Source organism: Myotis davidii, unplaced genomic scaffold, assembly GCF_000327345.1.
Source record: "Myotis davidii unplaced genomic scaffold, ASM32734v1 scaffold100, whole genome shotgun sequence".
Taxonomy (NCBI): Eukaryota; Metazoa; Chordata; class Mammalia; order Chiroptera; family Vespertilionidae; genus Myotis; species Myotis davidii.
In genome coordinates this window covers 580,103-592,687 of record NW_006292691.1, presented here as the reverse complement: position 1 = coordinate 592,687, position 12,585 = coordinate 580,103, and the positions used below count along the sequence as shown (strand labels likewise).

The following is a 12,585-nucleotide window of genomic DNA, read 5'->3' as shown; positions in this document are numbered from 1 at the left end:
CCCAGGACACACTTTGAGACAGGAAGACGTCTATTACCCATTGAACCCACGCCGGGGCACCCTGAGAGAGCAGGGGCTACCACCACCTCTGCTCCAAGGTCTGCGGAACCTGAGCACCAGGCACCCCTCATCCAGCAAGGCCTCGGGACAGGGTGAAAGCAGGGGCGTCAAGGCCAGGGTGGGACATTGGAGCCTGACCTTCCCGCACACCAGTCACTCCAGCACCTCTGAGGGGTGATCCAACAGGTAGCCTGAGCTGAGAAACTTGGGCCAGTCCGGCCGCAGCCGGAGGGAGCTGGCATGTAATGGTCAGCCCCTGTGACACCACAACCCTGCCCCCCGCAGGCAGCCATGTCAGAGCAGGGGTGACACACACAGACGGGTTCCTGAACAGTGTCCCCCAAATCCGGTGGGAAGCAAGCCAGCATTCTCAGCGCGTACCAGCACCCCCCAGGCCTGGGGTTGGCAGGCTCCCCACCCGCCAGGCAAAAGCTCCAGAAGCTGCCCCATCACAAGCACCAGACGGAGACCCAGCCAGCTCCTCCGCCAAGCATGGAGCCACCCCAGAGCCTTGCAGGTCTCGTGCCATTAAGGGGAAGTGAGTCACCAGAGGACCGTAAGATACAGGGTCCCCACTTCTCTGCAAGCCCCTCTGCCAAAGGAGGGGCGCCATCAGAGCAGCACTCCCACCCCTGGGGGCCCGCCATCTTTCTTACCTTTGGGCCTGGGGGCGTGGGGTTTGGTGCTGCCGGGTAACCAGGGCACTGCCCCAGACAGGTCCCCCGGAGCCGCTCCTACAACAGCCGGCTGCTGCCGGGGGCCCTGGGAAGGACGGCCCCCCGGGGAAGCTGTGATCCGACTCGGTCTCGGTGGCCAGCGAGGAAGCGGAGTTCCCCATGGCCCCCGTGACGGCAGCCGCACCGAGAGCTGGGCCTGGTCACATGCGGCCAGAGCATGGAGAGAGGTGAGCACCCACACAGGAGTCAGGGTGGCCGGCTGGTCAAAGTCACACAACAAAAATAAACAGAGAGAATAAAGAGAAAGAGAAGAAACAGCATGACTCACGGGAACAAAGCCCCCAGGAACTCTGGGAGGGTCCCCCAGTGCAAGTGGCCTTGAGGCAGGAAGGGACAGCCATGGAGCAGGAGCTGAGGGCCTGCGCCTGACCCAGCAGTAGGCACCCTGCAGCACCCACTCCAGGTTCCTCCACAGCCGAGGCCCCCAAAGGGCTGAGGTACAGGCATCGACAGAGCTGTACCCCCAACACGAGGTGCACTGGGGCCAGGAGCAGGGCTGCAGGCGCTCAGCCCCTGCCCCGCCTGCCCCATAACCAGCACCCCTTCTCTGCTCTTGAAAACCCCTATCAGCCCATCAGCTGCCCAGAGGGAAGGATGAGGGTGCCACCAGCCACTGGTCTTCAAAGAGAGTTATCTTCAGTGAGAAGAGAAATGACACAATTTTGCTTTACTGTGGAGGAAAGAATCGGGATATTTAACCAAAGGAAGAGGAAAAACAAGGGAGGTGAGCACAGTGGAGCTGGTGCAGCCCTCAAAGCCAGGCAAAGACCTGCACAACACTGTCTACCCACCACCCTTCTGAAGCCTCCTGAAGGAGACCGCCCTGACCCAGGGAAAGGTCAGGGCCCAAGAGGAGATGAGTGACTCGAGAGGCACTGGGAGGCTGGCCAGGCCTCCAGTGGGAGCCCATCTACACTGCAGGGGAGGCCCTACCTCCACTGGCCAAGAGGAGGAATGAAACACCGTCCAAGAGCATCCACCATGAGATAGAGGTGGCACATCTACTTTCAAACGAGGCATCACAGTCAGGTTAGGGAAGATGCCACCCAGCCTCCCCTCACCCACTCAGCCAGGCTCTGGGCCAAGGTGGGCATCTGCTTGGCTTTCCAGCTGTGCAGGTGACCACCAGCATAGCCCCATCCCTAGGTCCCCTGTTACCACTGACACCCTTCTCCCAGCTCCCAAATAAGCACCATGGTAATGGGGCCAGGGGCTGGAGTGAACCTGGGGATGCATCCTTGTGGCGCAGGCCTAGGGTTTGTGGGTGGGACTGTGCAGGACTCCCTACACTGGAGTGAGCAGCAGCACACACAGTTCTGGGAACCAGCAGGGGCCAAGCACCATGGATGGTAGAAGCCTGTGACCCCTACCCCGTAAGACGGGCCGAGGACCCCTGCAGCAGTAACGTTCGCCCAGATGCCTTTTCTCCAGGGGACATGGGTGGACAGAGCAGCACCAGCCCTGATCGGCCTGGTGGCCCCACAAGTCACCTGACACTCAGGCCTTCGACACAATTACAGCTGAGCAGTGTGGCAGAGACCCGTGGTGGTCCACAAAGCTGGCACTAGCCCCGCCTGGCCCCAGGATTGTCTGCTGGCTCCAGTCTCCAGGAACACGGTCCAGTAGGAGCACTACGCAAGCCACAGAAGTTGTTTCCAATTCACCAGCAGTCACGTAAGAAAGGTACCACAGACAGGTTATGGGAATCTTGGTAACGTACCTCACATAATCCAACACATGAAAACGTCACCGCGTCAGTATGAGACCGGGGAGGCCACGCGGGAGTCCCGTGACACCATCCTGGGTCAAGGTCTTTGGACTCGCTCTACTGTGGTCCATGCTCATCTCTGCAGGGACGAGCCACGCATGCCGGGAGCTTCCGTACTGGAGAGCATTAAGCAGGCACAGAGCACACCACCCGGGGTCAGTTCCACATCAACCTGGGCCACTCAAATCACCAGCCTCTCTCATGCTTACACGTCGGGCATCTGAATGAGAATGGCCCCCACTCCACACAGGAGCCCCTTGAGGAAAGAGGGCCCGGGTGTTTCTGGCACTCCCCTTTCGCAGCTAACCTGAACAGGTGAATAGAGAGAGGGGAGGAGAAGACAGGTGAGGCTTGAATTAGGGCCATGCCCAGCAGAGGTGCCATGGAGCAGAACTGCTCACGTCTGGGTCCAGGGCTGGTCTGTCCCTGATCAAGAGCTTGGCCTATTTCCACTGGGAGAACAGAGGGCTAGGCAGTGTGGGGAAGCCTGGCCTAAGAACGCCAAAACCATGGTGGGGGACAGGGTCCACAGTGCCAACACCTGGGTCATGCCCCCGGTGACAGAGCCAAAGGGACAGCCAGCCCCAACGCAGAGTGAGGATGTGGCCCTGGGCCTCCCAGGGACAAGTGTGGGGCCACAGGCGCCGGGCTCTGCCTGGAGGAAGGAGCAACAAGGTCCTGTGCGGGCTGATGTGCTGCCCAAAGGGCAAGCTCCCAGAGGACCCACTGCTCTTCAGCAGTGCCCTTGACAGCAGGGTGGTGAGAGCTCAGGCCGGTCAGACAGCTGGGTGTGTGCTGGTCCCCCAACCCTGCAGTGAAAGCGAGAGGCACCTGGGCAAGGCCAGCTCCCCGACAGGCCTTTAGGAAACGCTGACCCTGCAGACCCATCTGGGGCAGGTGGGAGGCCTGAGGGGTGGGCTATGTGGCAGTTGCCAGATTGCTCCTTGGAGGGGCAGCAAAGGCCCTTCACTGGGGGCTTGAGGAGGACAGAGGCGGCCTGGAAAGTCCCCCAGAGAGAGCTGGTTCCAGAAGGGCCTCTCTGGGGATGACAGTGCCCAACACCCACACCCTATCTTGACCCAAAGGGAGTGGGGAAGAGCTCCTGGGAGTGAGTCCAACAAAGGATCGCCCTGGTTGGGCAAGGTACGTGGCCAGTGTGGGCTCTGCTAACCCGAGGGTCCCACCTGCATGGCAGTGACGTGGGAAACTCTGCCAGGGCAGGGTGGGTCTGTCCACAGCTGCTGACTCCTCAGAATAACCGGGGACGGGAGCTTTACAAACACTGTTGCCCAGGTACTGACCTTTGATACGGAACCCCAGGGCTACCTCAGAGCAGAACAGACCCTGCTCCCAGGTGACAAGCCTTCTCCTGCAGAACCTGCTCCTCCTCTCACCCCAGGTGAGAGTGTGGCGAGACCACCTGCCAGCCCTGCACTGGGTCCATTCTTTTATTCCTCCATGTGCTGTTTCCCAGGCCCTGTTTTAGGCCCTGGATACGGCAACACTCAGGAACTCTGCTGCAGGGTGCTCACTTGTTGGCTGCTGTGCCTTAAGAAGAGCATGATGTGTCACACATCTCCAGGCAGAAGCCAGAGAGCACAGGTGATGGCAGCACCAGCCTCCTGGATTGTGCAAAGGGACAGGACTCCGACAGGGCACCTCAGGAGGAGGAGCTCTCCCAGAGCCCCGCCCCCACCCGTCCTCCTGCCCTCACAGGACCGCTGCCCTAGACTGAAATGGGACGGAGGCCTACATCTGGCCTTGTTAGCATGAAGGTGGGGCTGCCCCCAGAGCACGGTGTTTGCTAATCCACAGGAGCTGACTGGTCTGTCCGCCAGCTCCGGGGCGAGGCATGTGCCTAACACGGTGCTCCAAGGACAGCTGGGCCCATCCACCAAGACGAGGATGGCTCTGCATGGGGTGTGCCTGTCCCAATCACGGCAGGTTGGATCCCAGTAACGAGAGCCCCTCACCTGCTCCCCACAGCGCTGGGGGCCCCTGAGGGTGCGTGCTGAGACTGCAGCATGTGAGGCAGGAAAGGGGCACTTCCCTGTGGGTGGCAGGTGAGTTGCTCTCCCCAAGTGAGTTTACCTGGCCCAGGGGTGGGGTGAGCAGACACCGGCAGCCGGCAGCCATGGGGGCCATAGAGGGGGAGGTGTGGGCCACAACCAGATCCCAGTGGAGAGGGATTGTGCCCTTGACCAAATGTGAACCTGGGACATTTCAGTCCACAGGCCGATGCTCTATCCACTAAGCCAAACCAGCTAAGGCAGAAGCATATTTTCACAATTTAATTTTGTTAATATGGATTTAGATTTAGTTTTATATTTACATGGGCCTTCATAATTATATTTCCACTTCAAAGGGCAGATACAGACTTTAGAAATGTCTCCTAAAATCTCAGTAAAATCTCAGAAGGTTTTAAAGGGTTGCATAGCAGGCAACTCAAATGGTTTAGAAGACAGTTGTTATGCAACAATTTGTATCATCTTGAATTTTTATCTATTCAACCGGCAGCCATGGGGGCCATAGAGGGGGAGGTGTGGGCCACAACCAGATCCCAGTGGAGAGGGATTGGGATTTACGCCCTGTTGTTCCAGCGCCCACTCCTGGGGCGTCCTGAGTCTGTGCCCCCTGGGCTAGCCTGTGCAGCGCAAGCCCCATTGCCTCATCCCCCAATCATGGTCCTTCGCCAACTGCAGCACCCTGACAGGCCACCGGAAATCAGCCCCGGACGGGGGCCCAGGAAGGGGACAGAGGGAGTGGTCCACCCAGGGGACACCAAGCCTTTCTGGAGCATTGGTGCTTGTGCCCAGGAAACCCATGGCCACCACCCACCATACCCAGAATTACACCCACCAGACGCGAAGCGAGAGCTTGTAGATCTGTCCCTGTGGCCTGAGGACGCTGCTACCGGGGCGGACACCGAGGACGGGAAGCTCTTGCCTGAGTGAGGGAGGCCTCCCCGTCCCTACCAGAAACCAGGCTGGGATCCCACCCCGGAGAGGGCCCCACCCCAGGGAGGGCCCAGACTTTGACCTCCCGGCTCCGGGGACTGGCAGGACAGCATTCTCCTGCTGCCACCTGCTTCCTCAAGTGAGTTAGCAGCTCACCCACATCGACAGCTCCCCTAGAGATGGAGGACAGTAGGGCAGAGTCAGGGGATGGGCCCTCTGGGACATGGCTGTTCCGTCTGGGGGAATACCAAGGGACGACAGACAGAGCCAGCAAAACAGGTCTGACTTGCGGTGTGCCCCTGAATGACAGGACCACAGCCCCAAACCTTAGATGCACAGCGCTTGCCAGGCCATGAGAACCAGGCTTTGTCGGGGCAGGGGGTTGGGCAGAGGGGTTCTGTGAATCAAGGGTTCTGCAGAGAGAGGGAGCACCCACACTGCACTCCAGCCCCACCATTCTACCACTGGTCCCATAGCCCAACTACCCCACAGCACTGGGAGGGGACTCACCCCCCACTGTGAGGCCTGAGCTCTCCCACGCCTGGGTCAGTGGCACAGTGAGCTTGCCAACAGCACATCCACCCGGAGGACATGCCCCTTCTCCTGGAAGGTTCTGTGAGAGAGAAACATTGATGGGTTGCCTCCTGTATGCATCCCAACCAGGGACCAAAACCGCAACCTGGGCATGTGCCCTGACCGGAATCAAACCAGTGACCTTTCAGAGCATGGGATGACACTCAACCCACTGAGCCACACCGGCCAGGGCAGGACTACATCCCTTTTGAAGCTCTATCAGTCCCTTACCCAGAAGAGGCCAGGGGTCGCAGGGGATTAACATGGTCAGCCAGCTCCTCAATGCCTAGTCCAAGGCCCTATCTCCGGGCCAACCAATGTGGCAGGTGGGGCTGTTCAAGGTCCCAGGGCCCAAGGGAACAGGGCCTCGCTTAGCTACCAGGGAAAGGTGTCCGCGTGGGACAGGGCCCTGGACAAGCAGCCAGGCACCCACTGAGATTCACCTGCACCCAGGGCCCGGCACCACCAGACGGCTTAACCTCTAACCACGGCTGCAGGCGGGGTGGCTCCAGCCTGTCCCCGTCCTGTCCTCCCTAGTGTGGTGCACGGGCCCAGAGGCCTGCCTTGCTGCAGCCTCCCCCACTCTCACTGTTGCCCTCAAACAGCAAGGACGGCCACTCCCCACCCGAAGGGCCTGCCACCACCAACAGTGCTGACGTTTGAGAGGTTCAGGAGTAAGAGCTGTGGGCTCCAAAAGTGTACCCACCACTTCCTGTGAGCAAACTTGGGAAGAAACACACCTGTCCCAAATACCTGCCCATCAGACTGGGATGTGCGGCCCAAACATGCTAAAGGGCAGTCACTCTTCTCTGTACGTCAAGCTCTTCAGTCCCTGAAGGTCCAGGCCACTGGCTCTAGGACAGGAGTCAGGGCTCCTCGCCATGTGCCCCCTCGCCCCCCGTTTCCTCGGCCCACGCCGAGCACCTCTGAGACACTACCTACTGACCCTGGTCACTGTGATGGACCAGTGACAGGTTAGATTTGCTCTACTTTCTGAGGCACCTGCTTTCTGGGGTGGGAGGAGACAGGCCTCTCAAAGTCAAAGGCACAAGGGAGGAGGCCGGAGGACACCCACACGGGATTGTGGGTCTGCCTCCCAGGAGGTGAAAGGGTCCCTGTGTGTCCTCCTGAATCTTTGGAGCCGTACACCACCTCAGTTGTGCATCATAAAGAAGGAAATTGTTTTTCATTCGGTTCTATCAGAGAAATGGGACACTCCCAGGATTTTAATTTCTAGTTCACAAGTCCAATCCTGGCTAAAGTTGAATACTTTATTTTTAGTGGGAAAAGAGAAGGTACCAGACAAGCACTCTTGTTTTTTGGCACTTCTAACACTTGTTTGCCAAGAGCTGGCAGCCCTGCTGGCACCCACCAGCCCAAACCGTTTCGGGGGGGCATGGAGCACTCGAGCCTTCAGCTCACCCCAAGGAAGGCAGATGGGGGGAGAGGCAGCCACCTCCAGAACGGCAGCGGCTCCAGAACCCGCTGCCTTTCCCGCGATGTGGCAGGAGCGCAGCATCAGGCAGGGGCAGAGGTCCGACCTAGAGACTTCATCTGCCCATGTGAACGTAATTCCCAAGGACAGCTTTTCAGAGAAGGGTGGATGTGAGCAGGGACTGGCCTGAGGAGAAACTGCCTCTGCTTCAGGTCTGGCTGTGATGACACCGGAGGAGCAGGAAGCCGCAATGGCTGCCTTCCTCTGGACGCAGATACACGTGACAATTCCAAGGAGCAGCTATTGACCAGCTTCCCTCCTGATATCTGAGCGCTGTCCAGGCACAACCCCCAGCCCCGCCACCAGGGAGGTGGGAAGCAGCCCTGTAAGCTCCCGGGACTTCAGAGAAGCCAAAGAGCAGGGCCTGGAGCTGCCGCCCGAGGGTGACAGTGTCTGCAGGACAGGAGGTCTGAGAGCAATGCAAGCGCACACTCTACTGTTTCCTGGGAACCACCGGTGCTGCTCCTGGACAAGTCCTTGCAGAGGGACAATACATCATTAGTGTCTAGAGTAGCCCTTCCTTTGGCATCAGGAGGCCCCACACTGCCCATCCTGGGGCCTCTGTGCTGGGCTAGGACACTTCTGTCCTCCCACAACCCCTGGCTCTCTGCACCCTGGCAACAGGCCATCTGCGGAGTCCCCACTCAGACCCCTCCAGGGAGGTGAACAGGATCACTGTGTGTCCTCTTCTGTCCTTGGAGCCGTATACCACCTCAGCTGCGCTTCATAAAAAAGGAAATTGTTTTTCATACAGTACTGCTGCCATGGCCCACAGTGACATGATGGGGTGTGGCTGGGCAGGTCCCCAAGCCTGAGAAGTGGAGGCAGCCCAGCCTTAATCTAGAGCCTCCGCGAAGCTCATTCAAAGAGGGTAGAGGCCAGTGAGTCTACTCCTCATCTCCAAAGAAGCCCTGGGGTGCCATTCTAGAAGCCCTAGGAGTTCCCTTTGGACTTCAGAGCCAGGGTGATTAGAGATGCCTGCTGGCAAGCAGCTCACAGGGGACACTCACTGACCATCTAGTGAGTGGAACAATGCTGGCAGCCAGGTGCGATGTCAGAGCCCAGTAGAGTGGGAAGAGGGGAAGAGAGAGAAGCTGTGTCTGTTCTGAGAGGTTTGGCAGAAGAGATTCAGTGAGAAACGAGATTATGTTACTGCTGTGAGACAGTCCCATGAGTGCTGATGCTGAACAATGGGCACAGATGGAACCAGAGAAATAGGTAGTGAGGACGTGCCGGGCAGTCCAGGCAACACAGGGGAGAGAAGAGAAGCTGGCTGAGCCAAGAGCCCCCTCAGAGTCCTGGGGGCATGGGGTGTCCTTGCTCAGGATCTGGGTGTGAACTTTTTATTTTTATTTTTTTTAAATATATTTTATTGATTTTTTACAGAGAGGAAGGGAGAGAGGTAGAGAGTTAGAAACATCGATGAGAAAGAAACATCGATCAGCTGCCTCCTGCACATCTCCTACTGGGGATGTGCCCGCAACCCAGATACATGCCCTTGACTGGAATCGAACCTGGGACCTTTCAGTCCGCAGGCCGACGCTCTACCCACTGAGCCAAACCGGTTTTGGCTGGGTGTGAACTTTTAATGTCAGATGAAGAAACCACCCAACCCAGAAAACCCACCCCACCAACTCAAACCATTTCCATTTAATCATGCCGCCTGCCTTGCCAGCACCCTTCTGTGCCTGGGGTAGTGGTGAGCAGTGTGCAGAGGGCCAAACCAGAGGCTGCTCTATCCCAAAAGGCCATGACTGTGGGGAGTTGGCCCCACCAGGCTCTTCACTGACCAGCTGGGACTCATGAATGACATCTTGGTTTGGGGCATTTTTAGGGCTGCTCCTCAGTGAAATGGGGTTTACTAGGCGCTGCCTATGAGACAGGCCTGGAGAGCTTGGTGCAGAGGAGTGCGAGGGGCTTCAGTAAATGTTACCACTGTCCAGCCAGCCAGGTCTGGCCTCTCAGGTGAAGGGCAGAGAAACTCGGAGCTTCCAGCACGACGGGGATAGGGAGGGTCCTATGCGGATGCTCAGGTCTGGGGGGCTCAAAGCAGACACAAGATCAGATGGGTCCCTGCCTATAGCCCTGCAGCCACTAAGCCTTGGGCCCAGCGGAGCTTAAACCTGTTTCTCAGAAGGTCATGAGGTCATGGGCCTGTCTGCTTAGGAAAAGCAGCTCCAGAAATTTTCAGATGCGGAGGGGAAGGAGGAGAGGAGTGCCCGTCCTGGGAGCAGACCAACCGGGGAGGAAGTAAGATGTGCCCATCCCCAAGGCTGGGCTGCACCGGCTTCCTGCAACACCACCAGCCAGGCCACAGGGCCCAGGTGCAGGCTCCCCTGACCCTGAGGCCCTCCAGTCACCTGGACCAGGAAACACTATCTCCCTCTCTTCACATCTGAGAAAGTCACTCAGAGAGGAAGGATGGAATTACCCCACCGTCTGCCCAGCGTCTGGGGGCTGGAGATAATCACTCTCCACACCTAAGGGACACGCACAGCCATCCAGACCTGGGCAGAGGGAGGATTCCAGGGATCCCCAGAGGAGGAGTTCTTGGGAAGAGCCCAGACCCAGTTCAGCACCGAGCTGGGCCATTTCCCCCAAGTTGCAGGACCCCAAGCTCCCTGGCCTGGTTACATGGAATTTCTGTTGCCTGCAGCCTGGTCCCTGAAAGCCATCCAGTCAGGGCCACGCGATCACACAACAGGGGTTCACTCCTCAGGACCAGAAGGGCCCCTTTGTGGCCAACAGGAAGAACCGGATCCGCCCCGCAAACATTCTCAGGGATTATCCTTTGTAACTTCCTCGTGTCGCCCCAGCGCCAGGCCAGAGGGGAACAGGGAAGAGGAAGCGTGGGGTGGTCAGTGGGCACACAGGACGCGCCTGCGCACCCCTCCCCCCATTCCATGGGGCCACCCCCAGGCAGTGTCCAGAGTCCTTCAGTGGAGAGGGCTGCGGGCACTACGAGACACATCACATCCCCTAATGCAGCCGAACCAGGACGTTGCCTGGAAGTTAAGGGCACTCAAGGGCAGGCAGGGGCTGAGGCCGCCGTCTGTGTCCGCAAAATCCTGGGGCTGGCTTCCCAGGGACTAAGATGACCCGGCCCCCTTCTCCCCTCTCCAAGCAGTGAACCCATCCCTGCCCGGACTCTGTCTAATGCCCAGGAGGCGCCAGTGAAGCAGCAGGTTGACCTTCGCTCCGAGGCCGGCAGCCCTGGCGCTGAGAAGCGCTGCCCACCAGGCCCGGGCTCCGGCGAGGGTCCAGGCCGCGCCCGTGGCCCGGTTGGCCGGACTCACCTCTGCAACCCGGCGGCGCCTCCTCCGTCCGTGCGGCCTGGGCGAAAGGGCCCCCGGCCCGCTCGCCCCTGCCGACTGACTTACAACTTCTGCCACTGGCCGCCCTGCCCCGCCGGCCTGCCGCGCTGAGTGGAGGAGCCGCCAAAGCGCCCAGACCCTGCTGGACACGGCCCGCGTCCGGAGCCTAGCCTACGCCGCCTCCGTAGCGTAGCGCCCGGCCCGGGCCCCGCGGCTACGGCGCGCCCGGGGCGCACGCGGCGCTGTGAATCGCGCGCCGGGACTACTGTTCCCACCGGGCAGCGCGGCGCCGCCAGGCAGAAAGCTCGGGGCGGTGCCGGGGGCGCGAGGCAATCCGGGAGTTGTAGTCCTCGGGGTGGCGGCCTCTGCGGCCCCAGCTAGCGCCCTCCAGGCGCAAGCCGACTTTCTGGGCCTCTCCACCCACCACCGCCACTGGAGATGGCTGAGCCCCGGGCATCTGGGAGCACTGCGTGCCGAGTTTATCGAGGAGTAGCAAGGAGATGAGCTGAGTATGAGACTGGGACTACAGCTCCCAGGATGCCCTGCGCCGGAGGAAGAGACGGGGCCTCAGTATCCGACTCAGCCTAAGCGCATCCGCCTGCGCCTTGCAGGTAGAAGCATGGGGCTGCGGCTGCCGACTGCAGGCGGGCTCCCCGTACCAGCACCCAGCTCCGCTCTGGCCCTACGAGTCCACGGGCCTCTTCAGTCCCTACCCCACCCGTCCGCTACCTCGAACCGTCTCTGCAACTTCTCCGTTCTTCGGTTCCTCTCTAGGGCTTCACGGTCAAATGCTCCAGTTTCGGTGAGACCGACCTGGCTCTAAGACACGGCCTTGGCACTTAGAGTGTGACCATGTGTGGCTGTGGAATCACTTAGGGGGCAACTTCTCTGCGCCTGTTTCCTCCTCCTTAAGAGAGGGAAACTAATAACTAATTGGACCATTGGGAGGACGATTTGAGATACCACCACCGAGCAAGTAGCCCAGTGCCTGGCCGGAAGGAAGTCCTGAGGCGTGGGAAGCTGGTGTTACTCCGTAGGGACAGAACCCGCCCCCTGCACAAGGGGAGCCTCCTCAGGCTCAGTTTCCCTTAAAGTTCCGTGTGGACCTCTGAGGTCACTCACACCCCCAGCTGCCAGGAAATTGGAGCCCTTCTGCCATCTGTTGCCTAGATGCCCTGGAGGCAGCAGGACATGCAGGAAAACTGAGTCAACAGTTTAGCAGACGCAACTGAGAGGCAGCAGTGGGAAGTGGAGATGCAGAGCCCCAAGGACTCTGGCGCTCAGGGACAGACACATGGGGTTCATGGGAAGGCACTGGCCATGCAGAAGGAGATACGGAAGCAAAGCCCATCAGTTAAGATTCAGGGAGTGTTTGGTTGTGGTTCAATTCTGCCTCAAGATGGACTGGAGTTTGACAAATAGGAGGTTGGGTAGTGTTTGCTCCAGTGCCCATAAAGGGTAAGCTGACCTCAGGAGGACCTTGGTGGACAGGGGTCTGCTCCTGGGAGAACATTCCAGCCCCAGGGAAACTTCCGTCTTACCCTCCAGATGCCGCAGTGTTCCGATGTAGACTGGGGCCTCAGCTGCAACCAAGGTAGAGCTGCTTCTTCAAGGCTCCAAGGTAACCAGCTGCCTGCAGCACTGAGCCGTAGAGTGACTCAGCCCACCCCCAGCTTACTTT

General features: G+C 59.3%; 1 protein-coding gene across 1 annotated transcript in view; it reads right to left on the bottom strand.

The window, feature by feature from the left end:
- Window positions 1–11,157, bottom strand: part of CAPN15 (calpain 15) — a 26,244-nt gene extending 15,087 nt beyond the window's left edge. Inside the window, exons 1-2 of the mRNA XM_006766202.2 lie at window positions 10,887–11,157; window positions 717–996 (exon numbers count right to left, since the gene is read on the bottom strand). Coding sequence (XP_006766265.1) covers window positions 717–898 — 182 coding nt within the window. The 5' untranslated portion in view covers window positions 899–996; window positions 10,887–11,157. The remainder of the gene's footprint in view (window positions 1–716; window positions 997–10,886) is intronic.
- Window positions 11,158–12,585: the final 1,428 nt, after the last annotated feature.